The 19,931-nt window shown below is 39.6% G+C and overlaps 1 protein-coding gene across 4 annotated transcripts in view; it reads right to left on the bottom strand.

The window, feature by feature from the left end:
• Positions 1–19,931, bottom strand: part of LOC109075752 (forkhead box protein P4-like) — a 121,859-nt gene that overhangs the window by 66,439 nt on the left and 35,489 nt on the right. For all 4 annotated transcript variants that reach the window (XM_042766280.1, XM_042766279.1, XM_042766282.1 and 1 more), the window contains one exon: positions 16,558–16,735. In XM_042766280.1, coding sequence (XP_042622214.1) covers positions 16,558–16,735 — 178 coding nt within the window. The remainder of the gene's footprint in view (positions 1–16,557; positions 16,736–19,931) is intronic.

Genomic DNA, 19,931 nt, shown 5'->3' with positions numbered 1-19,931 from the left:
TTCTTAATCATGATGCACTGAGCTCAGCAGCGGGACCGGAGGCTGGCGGCACTAAACGGGCCCAAAATGAGAGCGTCTGGGGTCGGTGAGTCTCTCTGAGCAACAGGAGAGAGGCTCTTTTCTGTGGCTGGAGAATCTATTGAGTCTGACTTGCCAATTTTATTGCTTTCACGAACAGTGGAGGTTAAAAAAAGATTTGGAGTACAAACAGGGGGGAAAAATGCTTTATAACTTCCATCCATACATCTAAGCAGGGAGCGAAAAACACATCCAGATTTCAAACAGGAACATGAGTTGCTTCTTTCTTCTCCCTTACCTACTTTCATCTTATCTCTCTCTCCCATCTCTCTCCCAAAGCCTTGTGGCATTTGCTGGTGAGCGCTGCACCTTTAAAGAAAATATGAGGGAGGCCGCGGCTGGCCGGGTCCAACAACAGTTCCATTGTGCTGTTGAGTTAGACAGGTTTTATTGCAGCGCAGGGCGGGCGGTCGGACGAGCCAGAGCGAGAGTGCGAGAGAGAAAGAGGGGAAGGGGAGGGTGAAGAGGTCAGAGCCCAGCTTGGCGGCCTTAGCAGCACAGTGTGTGAGTTCTTCTGACTTGTCATCAGCCCCCCCGTAAATCAACACTCCTGACATCGCCTTTAATAACAGAGCATTTTTTAATTCAGCAGGGCCGTGGGGGGGTGGGCCGGAGGGTGTAGGGTGGTCGGAGGGGTGGGTGTAGGGAGATTTAGGAGGGGGGCTCCTTCTTCTTCCCTCTTTTACCCCTTTCTTTTCCTTTTTTTCTCGTGGCTCTCGCCCTCCCCTCTTTAAGGGGTTTCAATAAAAAAAATGTCTGACAACCGGGTTTCTTTTCTTTTTGTAGAAGAGAGGGAAGGAGGGGGCCCGCAAGGTGAGGGTCCATTATGTGAAAATAGCAGGGAAGAATTAATTTTGGCATACGCACATAGTACGACTCGTTCTCGTTCTCGCAAAGTTGTGACAGTAGCGTCCGTGCGCGCAGACATGCCCGAGTCCAATAATAATACGGCCGATTAAATTTTTGAGCCGCTCTAGGACAGACATTCCAAAACAACACGGTAAAACACACAAACAAGGGTGATTGCGCACCTCTTTCCTGAATGTCCCAGCTTTTATTCATTACGCTCAGGTTGCTTAAGTAAACACAACTGGGAGGTGATGAATCGGAGCCCTAATCCGCCTGTGTTTGTGGGAGTGAGAATGAGGGAGAGGGCAGAACGCGGGGCGCTCGCTCGCTTTTTCTCTCTCTCCTGTAAATCTAAACAGTGAAGTCGGCTCCTCCGCGGACAGGTGGGCACCATATGCTGGAATGATCCATCATCGCTGACAGAGAACCATTGTTGACGCCTGCAACGTCCCCCCGCAACCACCCCCGTAGAAAAACAAAGCCCACGGTGGGCCGTCCATGGGTGTGGGAGGGTGGATGGCGGCAGAGCGGTAGGAGGGCCAGGGTGGCACGAAGGGTCAGAGGGAATCATGTTACTGCAGTTGGCGGATCCAGAGCTGAAGACAGACTGAGGCTGCCACTGTATGCTGGGAGAAGCTCAGGAGATACTGATGCCGATTATGGTAGAAAGAGGCGGGAAGTACAAACAAAGTGCAATCCTTTATTTGTATTTTATTTGTATAGTGTATTTTTCTTTAAACAATAAAAATAATATACATACTAAAAAACGATTCCACAAAACTACACAAAATTTATATAAATAAATAAAAGTCTAATAGTTCCCCATTTAATCTTACTGCTGTCTAAGAGAAACAAATGAGATATTAAACAGTTCTTACTGAAATCAGAACACAGTCTAAGACATTGTTCTTTTCTAAAACTTTAGATGAGATTGTGAGATTACTGAGACTCTAACTTAAGTCTTTTTCTGAGAAAAGGTTTAATTTGTTGTCTGATTAATCTCATTGCATTCTATGTGATCACATTGCATTTATTTGAGATCTTACATAGATGTAATTTGTCTTTCCTTTTGGCCCATCTACATCAAGTTTATGAAACAGATATTGCTGCTGGCCACACTCGACCAATCAAACATCCACCTCTGTGCTGACCTCCAATCAGAGTTAGATATGATGTGCACTTATTTATAGTTGGCTAGTGAGGACCCTTTTAGAAGAGGTCAACAAAGTAACAGTGGTGGCCTTCCTTAGCGCTACGTTTTTAATTCATTCTTATATAAACCCCTGTCAACATGCTCCACTTACACTCTGGCTTCTACTGCTTCTATTTACCCACACTCAAAGCTTTGAGGTATTATGTCACACATTGTGACTTGACACAACAATGTTTTTGTCCTAACTTCTTCATAAAAAAAAAATATGATGAGGAAACAAAATAAAGCAACCAGTATTACAAAGCTCAGGAGACCTAATGGAGTTGACTTTCATTGAAAATATCAAACATTGCCTCAAATATTTCTACTAAAATTCCTTAGGATAAATTTGACAAATTAGATCATTGTTGATATTCACTAAAGCAATCAAATGAATGAGAAAAAAAATATGGGAAATTTTGGTAATTTTTAATAATGATGATAAATTTGAGAATTTTTGGTGTTTTTGATGGGGATTTTATCATTTTATAATTATGAGATTTCTGTGTTTTTATTGTTTATGTGGTTTAGGAGAAACAACTGAGATATTAAAGAGATGATTCTTTCCTATGCTTTATTATAAACAAAAAATAAATAATATCATTTAACATATTTTAGTGTCTCAGCACCTTGTGGTGAAATTTTAGACTAAACGCAAATAGGTGAGGTCAGTTTTCTATTAAAATGAAAAAGCATTTCAAATATACTCTGCAATTTGTTCAGACTGTTTAGGAAAGCAACAGGGTGTGCTCTTCATGTGGGTAATGTTACCTACCTCATACTACAACCACAAGCACAGACAGATGTGTTCAGACGCTCTACAAACAAACCTAAACATGCCATAAAAAAAATCTGTTTTAAGGGTGTGAAGACAGAATATATTTCCAACTTAGAAAATGGCACTTCATAAATAACTAGCCAAAGTTTTTATTTTCCCCTCACTCAACATCAACAGTGTTTAAGGCGGGACTGGAATGTTAAAGTTTAGGGAAAAAAAACATCCTGCGTCGCACCAAGAACTGAACCTAACCTTCTTTTAGCGGTACAAACCGGGGGGACTTGTTACACTTGGGTGCTTTTGTTCAGCATGCACCCTGCATGATAGCCACCTCCGAATCAGGAGTGGAGAGAGGAAGACAAAGACGCCCCTTTTTTCCCCAAACAGGGCCATTCAACCTTAAAGGAAAAGTAAAGCTGGTTCTTTTAAGGTACAGGCTTCATCCTCCTGGAATTAGGAAGTTCAGCTTTCTCCTTGTAATGTGTCTAAAAATGAAGACTAGCGCTGTTTCTGTTTGCTTGCGTTGGATAAGAGAAACAGAAGAAGAGGGGGGCGAGATGAAAGAAAAGTTTCACAGATGTAATACAAGCCAGCATCCAAAACGTCACTCATGTGAGGGATTTGGCAAAAATAATCACACCTGCTTGTACAACCTCTTCAAACTCTGAGTAACTACAGGCGCACAATGCGCCCGCTTCTTTCCTTTCGCCACTCCTGACGGCAGCCGCTTTATTACTTACGAGTGTGACAACTTGTGGGATTGCTTTGTATCTGAATGGCATATTTACATGAAGCATGGCTTTCAGTAGCGGCAGCTTGTAATGTATCAAATGCATCACTGTCAACTGTCAGAGGAATCTGCCACTGCAGATGTGTTTGTCCACACAATCAAAAGCGTTACGCACTGTCGCTTATGGAGTGTTGGCCAGGCCAATATGAACGTAATTTTCCAGAGAGACTATCTGCACCGATAATCACTAAAGGATGAATTATTGTTTGCCAGAGGACCAGACTTACTCTATTTTAATGCTGGAACGCTCTGACACAGCTGGTGACCAAATGAGCTTCATCTACATACTGCGCCTGTTAGCAGCTGTCCCCCCCGGGCTACGGGACGAGGTGTGGGTTGTTCGACGAGATCGTAGGTCTTAACTTGGTCCCCATGACTCAGAGTTGCAGAGCCTGCAGAGCTGTCCAATTTCATGGTGGGTTACAAATAAACTTCACTTCTAACCATATTTCTCTCCTTTTCTTCCCCCACCTCGCTCCTTTTTGGCCCAAGTTGGATTTAATTTGCTGCTTCCTGTTCCATTGTGCGGTTCACAGTCACTCGTCACATTTGTTTTTGTTCACATCCATTAGAACATGCATCTAAAAATGGAAAAATTGAGTGAATTATTCAATGCCGAAATCATCTAAAAAAAACCGCCGCTGTCCATTTTTGCCATTTAATGTAATGTTTCCGCAATATAAAGGCTATGACGAAACCTTCAAATTTAAACGGCTAAAGCAGACACCCATCAGCCATTAAAATGAGGAAAGGGGGAATTGGAGCCAAGGCAATAAAAAAAAATAAAACTAAGGGAGGAAAAAACTTCAAAATATGCTGTAATGTTTGAAAACCCTGACCGCTTTCATTTTTTTCACATCCTATTTTTCACAAAGGGGACCTTTTTGAAACTTGCTGCTTCTGCTGCTTTCCAGATGTGCTGTGCTCACCTCTAAGTCCCCAAAAAATGTTAAAACAAAAAGCCGGCTGGGGAAAAAAAAGTAAATATGAACTGCAACACGATAGCAGCAGCCGCATTTCGGATGACAGGAAGATTTTGTTTTTGAAAACTGCGAAAAAGATTGCGAGGATTGCAAGGCTGTTGAACTCATTAGGAAAAGGCGAACGGTGAAAGAGGCTCAAATGAGCTCATATGTACCTGGTGTCTCTCTTGGCAGTAACTTATCCCCATGTCCCATACTGAAAGAGCAAAAGAGGAAGTGTAATCCATCTATGGTTGGGCTCTCTGGGCATCATTACCTCGTTGTTGGCACCGTGAGCTCACTTTGTAGTGCTGAGGACCACAGCATTAGTGAGAGTTCAATGTTGAGACAGCTTAGAGACAGAAAGAGGGAGAGAGCTTGGAGAGTTCAGGATACGGGTCGTCTCGAAATCCTCCAGCCTAGGCAGCCACACAGCCGGCTAATTGATGGCAATTGCACGGCAGTTTTGCTGTGGTTTTCTTAACACCGCCCTTCTGGCAGCCAAACAAAGTTCTTCTTGATAGGGTTTCAACCTCTCTCTGCTGTGCGGACTGCAAAAACTAATAAGCAGAAATGGACTTTCAAGGTCTTGTCGTATTTAAGAGCTTTTCAAGATCTCGGAGCGAGTCTGCAGGGACGATTCAGGGCAATACGAAGGTGTTGGGGTGCGATGTGAGTCACGGCTTGAGTGACCTAGCTCAATGGGACACCATCCAAAACCATCCTCCTACAAACACATGCTAAACAGACTGACCTGGTCTCCATGGTGAGGATAGCGCTAACTGGCAGCAGGGCTTCCCATCCTAACCAGACATATGGAACACATTTCTTTGTTTTTATTAATAAAGAAAAAATTAATAATAAGCACTTGGGATGTCTCCAAAAGTTAGCTAGTAAAAAAGACACACACAGTGTATTGTTTAAAAAGAGGAGCCCTCAAAACTGTTAGCTTGGAGAAGAACTAAAAAATAAAGTTTGTGTTTTTAGTTTGATTTTGACTTTACACCTGGTAGTGGTTTAAACAATACTGATCTTCAGAAAATAAGCAAAAAGAATATACAGCATAAGGAAAGTTTCTGCCATGTGTTTGAACAGGAGTGGGGAGGTTTGAAGACGAGTTAAGAGGGAATAAATCATACAGAGAGGAAACAGTGTGCTATGAGGCCACGTCTCATGTCTTTAAGCACAAATACCATGGGCGAAAGAGAAGCAGCTACTATAGTGTCCTTTCCCAAAACTCAAAATCTCCTATAAAGATGCACCAAGTAAATACGATAAAGCAAACACACTTTCTTTCAGCAAACCTTCAACAAAACTGAACAAGCCGCAGGTTTCACATCTTCTTCATCAATATTCAGTTACATCAGTAGCATCAATCTATATCATCAATCCACATCACTCGGCAGAAAGCAGGCTTCATCTCCCTTCTATCTCCACCCATGGCTGTTAAGGAGAAAAAAAGAAACCAACATTCTCTGTCTTCTCTTCCCCGACGCCTCTCCCTGTTGACTTTAGTCTCTTTTTAAGATGGCAAACACAAAGAGCAAGCGGAGGCAAGCTAATTAGCAACACTTAAAAAGGGATCTGGCTTCATTGTTTGCAGTCCCTCGCCCTCACCAGTTACCAGGGCAACAACTTTGAGAGCGGCGCTGTGCATATTTCTTTTGCTTTTTTCTTCATTTTCTTTTTGTTTCCCCTGGGGGTTCTCCATTTTTTGGAGCCTGGAGAGGGCCGTTGGGAGGACAGAGATGGAGAGCAGAGGGGTCTCTTAAGCCGAGCACAGAGCAGGGGCTTCTGGGATGGCGTAAGGTTAGGCCTCTGCATTACACAGCACAATACAGAGTTCCAAGTGGGCATTGAAGGCAAGGAAATTGGGCTTAGTAAGTACATAAGTGTGTGTGTGTGTGTGTGTTTGTGTGTGTGTGTGTGTGTGTGTGTGTGTGTGTGTGTGTGTGTGTGTGTGTGTGTGTGTGTGTGTTTGTGGCAAGGAAATTGGGCTTAGTAAGTACATAAGTGTGTGTGTGTGTGTGTGTCACCGCGGTTAAAGGTCCAAGTGTGACTTTCTGTAGAACAAAAAAAACATATATATTTAAAATGAAAACATATTTTGACCAGGGGCTCCAAAAAAAGCCATATGACTCATTTGCATGTTTACATTTGACATGTCATGTTTGGTTTGAAAATGTGCAGGATTTCCAGTCAATAATGACTTAAATTTCGTGCTACTTCTAACATAAACCTATTATCTGCTTTTAGAAGTGCTCACCAAGGTAGTAGTAGAACAGTAACAGTAGAACAGTAATATTGTGAGGTGTTATTACAATTAAAAATAACTGTTTTCTATTTGAACATATTTTAAAAATGTAATTTATTTCAGCATCATTATTGCAGTCTTCAGTGTCATAAGATCCTTTAGAAATCATTCTAAGAACTATTTCTTATTATTATTAATGTTGAAGACGTGCTTAACACTTTTGTGGAAAGAATCATAATCAGCATTTATCTGAAATAGAAATTGTTTGTAAAATTCGTTATTGACATTTAATCTATATATTTACGCTAACTAACCAAATCCAAATCCTGTCATTTAATTCACTTAATTTAATGTTTTTCTTATTAAATGTTCCCTCAAGGTTTGACTACTAAAATAGTATTTTTGGACTTAAAAATAAATAAATTATTATTATTATTATTATTATTATTTGACAACCCCTGGTCACAATATGCTCTAACTCTGTGGCAAAAGCAGCTTGAAGATTCTACAAAATAGCTGATTTTCTGTTTTATCTAAGAAAATAAAGTTATAGGGCTTTGCAGCGATGCACTATTTCAATTTTTGGAGGAACTTTACCTTTAAGAAGTTAGATGTGCCACCAATCCTTGACAGTTTACTCTCTTTCCACCTCATCTGTTGATTTAAAGCTGAGACAGCAAAAACACATGCCAATTAGTGTCAATTATGACTGCTGTTTCCTGACGTGGAGTCCAGTAGGAAGTGTACTCAGGGTAAAGCCCTCCCTCTGCCTCACTAACTTTCTAACTAAAATTCCCTCCCTTGGCACTCTCCTCCTCCTCCTTCTGCCCCTAATTCTCTCCATCCTTCCTCAATTCCTCTCCACTTCAACTATTACCTAAATCTATCCTTCCCACTCCTCACGGCTCTCTCCGAATCACTAAATCCATTTTCCTGTCCTCTTTTTGTTCTTGTCCCTGTCCTTTTCCTTCCTTTCTCTCCTCTCCTCCCTCACTCTCCAGTGGTTTGTCAGTCAGCTCTGAGGGAGTTATACCTCCAAATACCTACACATTAGTATCCATCTGAGAATCTTTCATAATCACCATGGTGACTAGAAGAAGGTCAATGCTTGATTTGCTTCAAGCATTGCCTATGAACAGCCCAGGCCTGGAAATTACAGGCACGGAATAAAAGGTGGTTTTGTGGTACCAAGTTAGACGGTGGGACGTGAGTGTTTGTTGGTGCAACTCTATTATGTTTGCCGAAAACAAAAGGCTAAATGGCTTGTGAGTCAGAGGATAAAAATATGAGAAAAAAATGATAAATAAAACTTTAGAGTGTGAAAGTAAATTAGGATTTCATGTATGAGGGCCCTACGCAAACATACAAATCACATGAATTGATTTTTTTTTTTTTTGTAAAGTACATTTTCCTAATATTTACAGTATATCTGCATTTTTAACCATCAAATCTTTATATGCAAATCTCAGCAGAAATTACACACTTGTCCATTTTTTATTTTAAAACAAAAAATAACCAAAACTATCATTAAAATTAATATTAATCTTAATTAAAATAAACAAAAAATAAAACAAATATATTAAAATAAATTAATAAAAAAAATAACAAACAAAAAAAGAAAAAAAAGAAGAAAAAATAAATGTACTGCTTTGATTCTTTCAACCAACCCATTAACAGAAAACAAATCTTGTTGTCGCAATTATTCCCATATGAGTTTGTGAGTCATTATTGTAAATGTGATCTGTGTTGGGTGACAGTGCTACTGTGGTCTGGCTGTGTGTTTGGAACTGATCTGAGCCCAGCTGTGTTGGCAGTCCTTCTGATATGCTCTGAATAGACAGACGCACTGGATAGACACAGGAAGAGGCAACTGTGTGTTGCCACAACTGCTCCTAATGTAACTTCAGCTGGCTAAAATGATTCCACACACAGAGAGAAGCATACCAGCACACACACGTATGTAAATGCACACTAACGGCGGCCCTCTTTAGCCCTCTCAAAGGTTTCCTTGGAAAAGCCATAAATTAGTTTTATTATCCTCCCATAAATATGACATTCCCACATTCTTGAATAAGGACTCAACGTGTGAAAAAATCATTAGATGAAGAATAAGAAGTATCTATGAGCACATGTGAAATGCATTACACTTTGTACAAACCGTTACTTATAGAAATGTGCATGCTAGACAGCACCATGGGCGGCAAACGAAACAAATAACTTTTATGAGATCAAAATAATTATTTATCAGGGAACGTTATCCAGCTAAATTGACTTTTCCAAGAGCATATATTCTTCATTCCGTGAGCTTTGAGGGAACACAACAAAACAAGTAAAGAAACGTCCTCTCAAATACTTTCTTAACCGTGTAAGAAGCTCAAAGCCAGGCCAGCTTTTCAATAGTACTACAGGAAACCAGCAAGCCGGAGGTCTTTTTTGTATTGCTTCGGCATCTATTGAGGTTGTCCACAGATGCTAGGCAACTGCCCTCCCTTAACACTCCCCCCAAAACCCCTCGCCCCTTGCACCTCGGTCACCACCAGCGTTTCATGACCCAGCTTGACCTTTCTTCTTCACTGACCTCCGTACAATGAGACAGGCCACAATTAAAAGTGCGGAATGCTTTTAAGCGATAACACCTTTCAATGGGCTGACAATGTTCGATTTACTGGATGTTATTAAGCTGGCTTCTGGCCTGGCCCCCATCACCTAGCATCCCTGTCTTAATGGGATATGATCCCTGTATTTAAGTCTCTCCCTCCCCTTTCCCTCCGTTTTTGTGTTCATTAGACTTAAGCCGCTTGAAGGGAAGATGAGAGAGAGCAGCTCTGTTCGTGCTAGTGGGCACCAGGCCTTGAGACCGCTGACACGATGGGCTGCAATTGGTCAAATGAGCTTCATTTCACACAGAGGATGTGATACGGCCATTACCGTCCACCAAGTGCTGAACAGAAGTCCGTTCCTGATGGTAATGAGACGGGAGAGAGGCCAAACACCCTGACTGTCAAACCGTCCAAACTTCCTATCTCACCATGCTTAGCATTTCACATGCAGAAACCCAATTAGAGCATCTAGACTGCCTTACAGGTACCTATGATCTTGACATCAGGACAGCCAACTCAATATGGCCTATCTGTCCAGACATCTAAGATCTATATGCCTTTATCTGCTCTTTCCATCTGCGCTGCGAACAGTTTAATTAAAGCTATCATTACAACCAATTTGCAGAGTCCATTATGGCCTCTTAATGGTGGACAGTGCCAGAGAAAACAAAGAGTAATGCAAACATCACATGCACACGGACATAAGTAATTGTGAGGTATGATAAAATAAAAAGTGGGTGTGGGCTATGAAACAATGACCACAGGAAGACAAACCCTCAAGTGTTTCTAATGATATAGACCAAGGACATGAGAAATAGGAACACTTATGATCCAAATATAGCAAAATATAAATATGGCAATCTGTATAAATAGGTGGGTTTTTCTATTAAAACTGTCAATTAGTTAATTACATATAAATTTACAGCTACAGTATATAATACATTTATAGTATAATATATAAGTATTTAATATTTTTAATAATAGTATATTTAATCAAATAAAAATAAATAAAATATATATATATTTTTTTTTTTTTTTTTTTTTTAATTATAGATCCATAAATATGACAAATACAATGAATAAAATAAATAAATGTCTTTTATTGTATTGTATTAATGAATTCTATTATGTAAAATGTTAAATTAACTAAATATGCATAAATACAAGAATAATTAACTAACTAACAGTTGACCATTGTGACCCATTCCTCGTCAACACAAATTATTTTTCCCCAAGAGTCAAAACGAGTAAAATGTAAAGTGAGTGGAGAAAGAGAAGAGGAAGTGATTTAGACAGTGAAATAATCTGCTCCTGTCTGTAGGCCATCTGATCAAAAGAGCTTTACATGTGCGATGTGGTCTCCATATGCATCAGCTCCAAACTATAACCAGTGTTAAGATGTCAGTGTTTGTCTGTGCCTAGAGGAAGAGACTGGCAATCTGTTTCTCTGTCTCTCTCACTCTGGTGTGTTTCACATCTCCATTCTGCATTACTCTTTCTCAACTCTCCACTAATTAGGGAAGCAGTTGTTCATTTTCTTACTCCTCCCGAGAGTTTAACCTAAAACTCGAAAGTGGTCAAAACTGATCTGAAAGAAGATCCTGAGCATCAGGTCTCCAAGCAGCCCATCATCCTTACAGGGCACATTTAGTGTAAAACTTGGCTAAAAATCACATTTTAATATTAAACATAACTTTTCCCCTCAATTTTGATGTAGGATAAAATGCACTGAATTTATGTACAAATTCGATCATACATATATGATCCCCATGATCTTTAGAAATGTACAGTCAGTTATTAATGTTTTACCCATATTTATCATAAACCAGGTACAGTAAAACCATATATATCCAATTGCTTACATCAACATCACTGTTACCACTCATATAGCAGGATGAGTTATATGCTGAAGAACTTGGAAAAACTTTACAGGAAATTGGTTCTCTTGATACTAAATGGCATACTGATACAAAAGGATAGGCGACATGGTGCTTCAAGAGAGCTGCACAACATTTGGAGCACATCCTAACTAAACGGCCGATATGAAGCGAAACCACAGGTCTACAGTATCCCTAAAGAGAGCGAGAGAGAGATAAGACCTCCCTATTAAAGAAAGCAAGGAGCAGCGGAAGGGTCTGTCAGGGCCATTTTCCCCTGCCCAAGCCGCAGTAGCTGTAAACGGACTGCAGAGCGGGACCATTTGAAGTGAAGAACACTCGAGGGATTGAAAAACAGAAAAACCTTGGTTGGATTCCTGGCTTTGTGCAATAAGAGGATGAAATTCTATAAGGACTCCACTAGTGTGCACTCTTGTTTTTTTCCTCTACCTCTCCTGTCTTCCTATTTTTCTACAAAGCAAAGTGCTTTGCTGGTGTTGGGGTTGTGAAGCAGACAAGGAACATTCCTCAGGGGGGCCCAGGCGCCCTTTCTTGACACATCTCAGCATTGCACCATCTCCCCCCTCCCTCGGTTCCCTCTCTCCAACCACTTCAGCCCCACTTTCCCCCATCGCTCTCGACTCTTTTCTCTTGCCCTCTCTGTCTCGGCTACCTTGTATCAGTCCGTACCCACCATCCCCTCCTCTCCTGAGATGCCTGCCTCCGTTCCTCTGACTCAACCCCATCCTGGTGCTCTCTTTCGCCCCTTCGCCATCTCACCCTCCCTCTGCTCGCATTCTCCATCACTCTGCTGGGCTTCTGTTTGTTTGGTAAAGACTGTTGAGTCTTTGACGTCTGTAGATGCCTGTGATTTCTCCCAGGCTCCCGAGGGGCCCAGGGAGAGAGTGCTTTGTGCTCTGACAACGCGGGCCTGCAAAGAGGGAACTGGGACTGTTTTTCTGCTCCAACGCTTCTTGGCAGGGTGTTTAACCAGTATCACTGCACTATGCTGCTTCCAGGTGAAAGATTTGGAGGAAGAGACTAGACTAGACAATAAACAGAATCAACAGCAAAACTTAGGTTAAGTGTTTTTTGTTGTTGTTGTTGTTTTTAATGCAATTTTAAATAAAACAAGTATTGCAAAGCACAGTTCATGTTCACCATTTTTGGAGCTTTATTAATCGTTTTGTTTATAATTAGGTTAGGAGGACATGTTAAGCTATGAAACTTGCAGCATGTTTTAATAATACAAAAGCCACTTATATGACAAAAGATCAAGGCTAATTATATTTCACATACCGACCCCTTTAATATTATAAAATAGATATACAACTTTAATTACACTTGTCTATCTGCTTCTCTATTACTATGCATTTAAGTAATATATTTTGAAACGAATGCAACAACCTTGTGAAGTACCTCAAGGTACCTGTATGATGACAACAAAGAGTATGCCTTCACTTAAAGCTTGACATCTATCAATATGTCAAAGAATCCACTCAATATTTCCATGAAAGGGGTTTCTGAAAGGCTTCCTGAAACAACCCATAATCTCTTTCAATCCTTTTCTCCATCTCTGCAGAACTTCATAGTGACCCGCTCCATTTAAAAAAAAAATGCTGTATAAGATGAGGATACCGGAGCAAGACATTAAAACTTACTATACGACTTTTTAGGAGGCTCTGCCATGATAACACTTTACTGCTTGCTATGCCATTTTCAGAGCCTTCGTCATTAAAGTAATTTGGCTTCAAGGCCAAACTCTCCATACATTTATAATCAAATGAGGGAACTTGATGATGAACTAATTAATTCATCAGATTCTTATGAACAATGGCCATCTGAGATGGAATAAAGCACAAAACTTTTATCTCGTTTGAAGAAGAAAAAAAGAGGAGGAGTGAAGAAAAGAGAAAAACATTTACGACATCCCCGTGGACAAAAAAAGTCATAATTTTCATTCAGTCTAAATACCAAGTCACAAAGCCTATTCATTGCATTTGGATGCTGATTTTGAATAAAGTGACTATAGAGGCTGAAAAGTAAAGAAAACGTTTAAGCAATAGTAAATTTGCCATATTAAACAGTGACAGGAGATCAAATAGACCGCCTGGGGACATTCTCAGATGAACATTTGTCTGTAGAGCGACTCAAATAACACCAAAGTAAATGTATAAAACTGCTACTGGAAGATGAGCAGGTCTGTGGAGCCTCAATCCATACGGCCATGGAGAAATAAGATACACCTACACATAAATGCTGGCAGGGGCATGTACACACGCATTTATAGGCAAGTAACCACATAAAATATCCTTAAGGAAAGTGGCTACAGCATTTATACCACTGAAGGTCTCTTTGTGGCAAATTTTGCATGTGCACAACAAGTGAAACTTGTCCTAGTCAGATTTTATGACAATGATAAAACACATGAAAAACAAAAATGCTCACAGAAGGACTAACATGCTTCTGTTTAGACATGCCAAAAATCCTGCTAAAACAAATATAATGTAAAGTCTAATTTTTTAAATAACATCTCACAATGTAAGTTAATTTCTCATAAATGTGACTTAAGTCATAATTGTAAGATATAAAATAGCAATTGTAACTTTGTGAAAAAAAATTTTTACGTCACAGTTACGTGAAATAAAGAGATATAGTTGCAAATTACAAGAAATAAAGTTGCAATTATGAGGTCACTATGACTAAGAGTCTCTTAAATAAATACAGCTAAACTGCAGTTTACAACCAGACAAAAGCTTTTTCTGACCTCAAAGAAAAACCAGCAAACTACGGCATAATTATCATATAGAGTTATAGTTACACTGTCAGCTTCTAGTAGACATATGAATTACGAAAACCGTGATGTAAAATGTTTTGGACATTACTTTTACAAGAAGCCACCAAAGACCAAAAGTATGGGCATGCAAGAGAAAAAGTGGAAAAGGATAATAAAGAGAGGAAGGAAAGAGACAGAGTGTGGCATTGAGGCCACGGCGGCCGTATATTTGACATTGGAAACGGTTTAGAACAGAAGGAACTGGGCATTTCTATCTCTAATTAAAGGCTTTGGCTCACATGACCATATACAGGTGCACCAACACCAGACTGCAGAGCTGAGAAGAAAGGCTTTCTTGTGTGTGGTGAAGCCATGGACGCTCAGCGGGAGTCTGCACACACATACTCACAGAGGATGCAGCCAAGAAGTGCAGACATTGACATTCATTACCTTCACTACAATTTCAAGTGGCAGAAAAAAACTATGCAAAGTAATCGTTATTTTACAAGTTCTTCCCTTCTCTCTTCCTGTTCTGCTCACGTGCTCTCCTTTCTCCAAACAACTCACTTCATTGGTTACTTTTGGTCATTTGTGAGCAACTCCAGAGGTCAGATTGCTGAGGCACTATTTTTATATGCTTATGAAACTCCAGGAATCACAAGATCTGTAGGAGGCACTTAAGGGTAGATGGGCAAAATTTACATTTCTCATTTTCATCTACACTGAGTACAGTGTACAGTGTTATAACACATAATATAAGCCCTTAACCTTTTTTAATTAAGATTTATAACATCTATAAAGATTTTTTTTCCCTTTTTTTTTAATGACAGATTGTGTGGAGTTATTTAACCCTTTGATGTCTGAATTAATAATTGTATAAAATATAAATAATTATAAATATTATTTAATTTCAAATATAATATAAAAATTTAATAATATATAAAATACAATATTGTACTTTATAATATTTTACTGTATATTATATATGACTATATATTATATTATTATTTATAATATTTTATTATATAACAATATACAAATATGATTTAATAAAATAGATTATTACGGACACCAGCACCAGAGGGTTATTGAAGACAACAATTAGAGAACATCGTTATCTAACGCATTCATATTTACACACATTAGCTGGGAGAGGTTCCACATTCTTTTAGTAATAGTTAATCAATGTTACATACTAGGACCTGTTAACAGGCGTGCAGTCCAGTCTGTGTCATTGATAACAAGGTCGAGGTGTCCTGTTACCCTCTGCATCTGTAATGCATTTAGGGAAGAGTGTGAACAGAAAAAGAGAATTTCAGCCAAGAAAGTCCGGGAAGTGAGGAAATTCCAACTGACAAACTGGATATGGAAGACACTGACGCATAGGCCAAAGAGCAAAAACAGCACAAGCCTCTGCACGCTGACGTGTCACTGCATAAAACAGTCGCTTAGAGGATTATTGTGACTCAGTCTAGGCTGAGACTGCTGCTGGGACTGGATCTAAAGTGTGAGGAATTCAGTGAAGTCTGCATCATCTACAGGAACTAGAGTTAGGACCGAATGAAATCGCCAAGTGCAGTTCTGGAAAACCACACCGAAATATGAAACGTGAGGACTAGATTTGGTTAAAAGATAAGTTCACCCAAAAATGAAATCACTGGGTCAGTCTCATGTCATTCCAAACCTGTACAACATACTTTCTTCCGCTAAACACAAAAGACTGTGTTTTTTGCTCTTTTGTATGCAATGACAGTACCCTATATTTCAAGTCTTCTGAAGCTATATAATAGCTTTGATTGAGACACAGGCTACTACAAATGGATAATAATTTACTTAGTCGAAATTGAATGTGTGTGACTGAGCATATTAATTTGGGAATTGTATTAACCGATTCACTGAAAAGATCAGACTCAAAAGAATGATTCGGTCAAGTTTTCAGACTTGTATACTGTTTCTCACATAAAGCTATCATATGACTTCAGAAAATTTGTTGTAAAGTGTACCATTTAGAAATGGAATATATATATAGAATATATATATATATATATATATAAATCACCTTTTGTGTTCTACACAAGAACAAAAGTCATCGAGGTTTGGAACAACATAATTCAAACAAGTAATTTTTTACTTCTGTGTTGGGGTGAACTGTCCCTTTCATTTTTATAGTGTTCCCATTGAATGACTGAAAAATGACAAGCTGTAATACTATACACCACAAAAATAAACTCTGTGAGATGTTGAAACCAATGTGGTGCATGTTTGCTTCATATAGTTGGTTGTTTATAGGTTGTGCAAGACATGGGAATTGCACAAGCAACAACTAACAGCTAAACACACTTCCTTAAAGTCAGGGTAGAGAACTTAGGGTCTCTTTACACACACACATACACACACACACCTGCTGCTGTTGAAGATGCAGTAAATCCACCGGGCTGATCTCCCCATTGGTGTCACCGTTGGACCCGCCCTCTCTTCCGCCACCGTCTGATTGGCTGCTTAGGCTGCTGACTCCATTTTGATTGGAGGGTGTTGTTCGAATGGTCTCAGTTGCTGATTCTACCATCATCACGTGGCACCTTGGTAGGGGGGTAAAAAAAAAACAAAAAAACAATATTGAGTGACCATCAAGCATTGTTTGAAGTCTTAGGAAGAATGTTACAATCTATGTAGGCAATGCATTTTATCACAAAAGCAAATATACATACACACTAACCAACAGCACAGATTCACAATCAGCTCCTGTAGAAATACAGTGACACAGCTGCTAACCTTGATAAGAACATAGTAAACAAGCAGTGCGCCATACATCCATTTGGATATACCTAAAGAACCACCTGAGCTTTTGAACAGCCAATGGCAGTCAAGGACACAAATGCGGAGGAAGGCACAACGAAGGTCTGCCTGAAGAGATACTTGTGTCAAACCAAAATGGCATTGTGCCGTGAAAGAGTGGCGTGCTTTTCCCTTTACTAAAGGTTACAATACAGTGCATCAGCTCTGATCGAAGGACATTTGTCTTTGACAGAAAGTGTTGATGCATCCACCAGAGTGACAAAAAAGCCCTTTCAATTAGAAAACCTGTGCTCAAAAGAAACACCAACGTTTCCTGCACCTTATTATCAGCAGTACAAAAACACAAGCAACTTCCAACAGAACAGGAATGCATTTACCGCTTTAAGAGGTGAAGAGAGTCTAAGAAGAAAGAAATAAGCCTTCAAATGAGTCCTCCTCCGTTAAAAGAATGTCAATTTTGTTGTCATTTTTATTTAAAAATACATTAAGTATGCAATTCTCACATAAAATGACTTGAATACACCTATTCTATGTCTGAATTAAAATAACTAATACATTAATATTTTTACGAATAAAAAAGAAAAAAAAACAATTTAAGAATGAGATTCCTGAAAAGAAAATTAAGTAGTGATATATTAAATTGTTTGGCAAGGGTAGTTCAGACTGTATAATATCATATGATACATCCTTTAAAAAGATATTTATTAAATTAATGATTTGTTTAATTAAAATAATTGGTGTGTGTGTGTGTGTGTGTGTGTGTGTGTGTGTGTGTGTGTGTGTGTGTGTGTGTGTGTGTGTGTGTGCGTGTGTGTTTGTGAGTGTGTGTTTAACTTTGGAAATCATATAAAAAAATATTAAACTATTTCTGGTTATACCACATGAAATGAACTTAATTTAAACTTTTGTTGAAAATATTATAAATGTTTTTCATAAATATATAATACCAACAGGAACACACAGAGTACATTTCTAACTCACAGTGTGTGATTTTTTTGTACTTTTTGCTTCCTTTATTTAACCTTGCCCTCTTATTTGTCACTGACATGCTTACGAAAGCCATAAGATATTCATTTAAAAACAAAGATCAAAAACATGGAGCAGACTGTGATTGCATTGTGGGAATGGTATTATCTACACATGTAGTACGTGCCGTGCAGTAAAGCTCGCCACAACAACAGCTGAAGACCGCTATGACAGAGATAGAGAAGACTCTTTACCTGCTTTTACACCAAGATCTATGTCAGGACGTTTTGGAAACTCAAGGGTGCTTTTATGGCTCCGATAAGTTCACAGCAGGAATCACTTAAATGCACCTGGTTGAGGAGTTATACACTTCATCCAAAGCTGTCAACTGAGGCAGTCAAGTGAAACTCGCATTAACTGAAGAGGATGCAGGCATGTCTTGTTTCATGGGGGACACAAACCAAAGATGTGGGTAGTTTTATTCTCTGTGGACCCACAAGGAACTGTAAACCATGTGCGGTTAATTTACATCCACCCAGACCATCTCGGATGTGACATGTAGGGGACACCCCAAAAACTCTTCACCTTCTTTTTGATCATATGCGAGAGTCTCAAATTGTTCGAGATGCCTAAAACTTGTTGCCTTCACCACTGAAGCTGCATGGGAAAGCTCGAAGGAATGAGCAGCTGCTGAGTGAGTGCATCACTGTCATATTAACCAGCCTGGGGTGTAAGCAAGCATGAAGCCTTGTCATATCCCGTAATGGGTGTATATTGCCGCTATAATGGAAGGTCGTAAATAAAGCAGCCCAATAAATCTGCACAGGGAACCTTTGATTACGACTGTGAGACAAAAGTTTGCAGCGTTTTGTAATTGTTTTTGGCAAGCTCATCTAAGCTGCCAATGTTGAGGCTTGCCGCATCTTGTTCAGCCCCCGAAGCCCCTCTAGCTGAACTCTGACCTGTGAGAACTGAGGAAGATGCATTTTTTTTCTAAGGCGATGTGAGGGATACAGAAAGGGTGGGCATTCTTCGTCAGATCGAAGAGATATGCATTTGGGGGAGGGCAAGGTTTGCCTTTTAATTGGGAAGGAAGGGAAATGGGACCAAACTTGCCTTTGCTTCGGGGACAAAAACACACAGAAAAAGAAAAAAAATCAGCTTGCAACAGATAAAGTAAAAATTCCAGGAGCAGTGTCTTCGCAACATGGTAATGCAATGCATTTATGTTCTAATATCAGCAGATTTTATTTGGCACTTACAAGAAAGGGTGGAGGGGGTGGTGATTCATTCTCTATCCTGTTTCTGCAAGTACTGAGGCTGCAACAAGGGATCATGGGAACTTCTGTGACTGCCTGTTAAAAGCTGTTTATATTGCTGATGCTGAGAGTTGCTAAGGTAAGATAGCAACACAGGGATAAACACGTCCCTGAATTCTGATTTGGCTCCAGAAGTGCATATTAGCAGTAAAAAAGTGAAAGCTTTGTAGTTCTGGTGATTTTTTTTTTCTCTTATGCGTATTAAAAAGGAAGTAACGCAAAAACAAACAAGGTCAGGAAATGGAGAGATGGTGAAACAAGCCACAGTTTATTTCATTCATGACTAAATCTCATCCTCCCTGAAGCAAAGATTTTTCTTTCCCTTCTTTCTCTCTCCGTCTACCCCCCAGGCAGCTGCAGTTCCGTTCCTGCGCTCAGGGTGAGGTTCGGTGGCTGGCACGGGAACAGAGGATTCAGAGAGAGCAGGGCTGAAAAGATGCTGTCTGAGCCAGGTAGGCCAAGGGGCCGAGGTCTCATGGGTAGATCTCATACAGGTGGGCTGTCACTTCACACCCTCTCAAAATATAGTAAGCCCAGCGGGGACTAAAAGCTTCCAGTACATCGAAAGGGTCAGAGGTGAAAGGTAGATTGTCTTTTCACAGCTCCCTTTTTTTTTATTCATCCCGAATTATCAACAAAAAAAAAAAATGTACATGAATTTGAATGAATAAATTAAAAACACGTGTATGAATAA

Source organism: Cyprinus carpio, chromosome A11 (genome assembly GCF_018340385.1).
Source record: "Cyprinus carpio isolate SPL01 chromosome A11, ASM1834038v1, whole genome shotgun sequence".
NCBI classification, from domain to species: Eukaryota; Metazoa; Chordata; class Actinopteri; order Cypriniformes; family Cyprinidae; genus Cyprinus; species Cyprinus carpio.
This window is presented reverse-complemented; position numbering and strand designations above follow the sequence as displayed.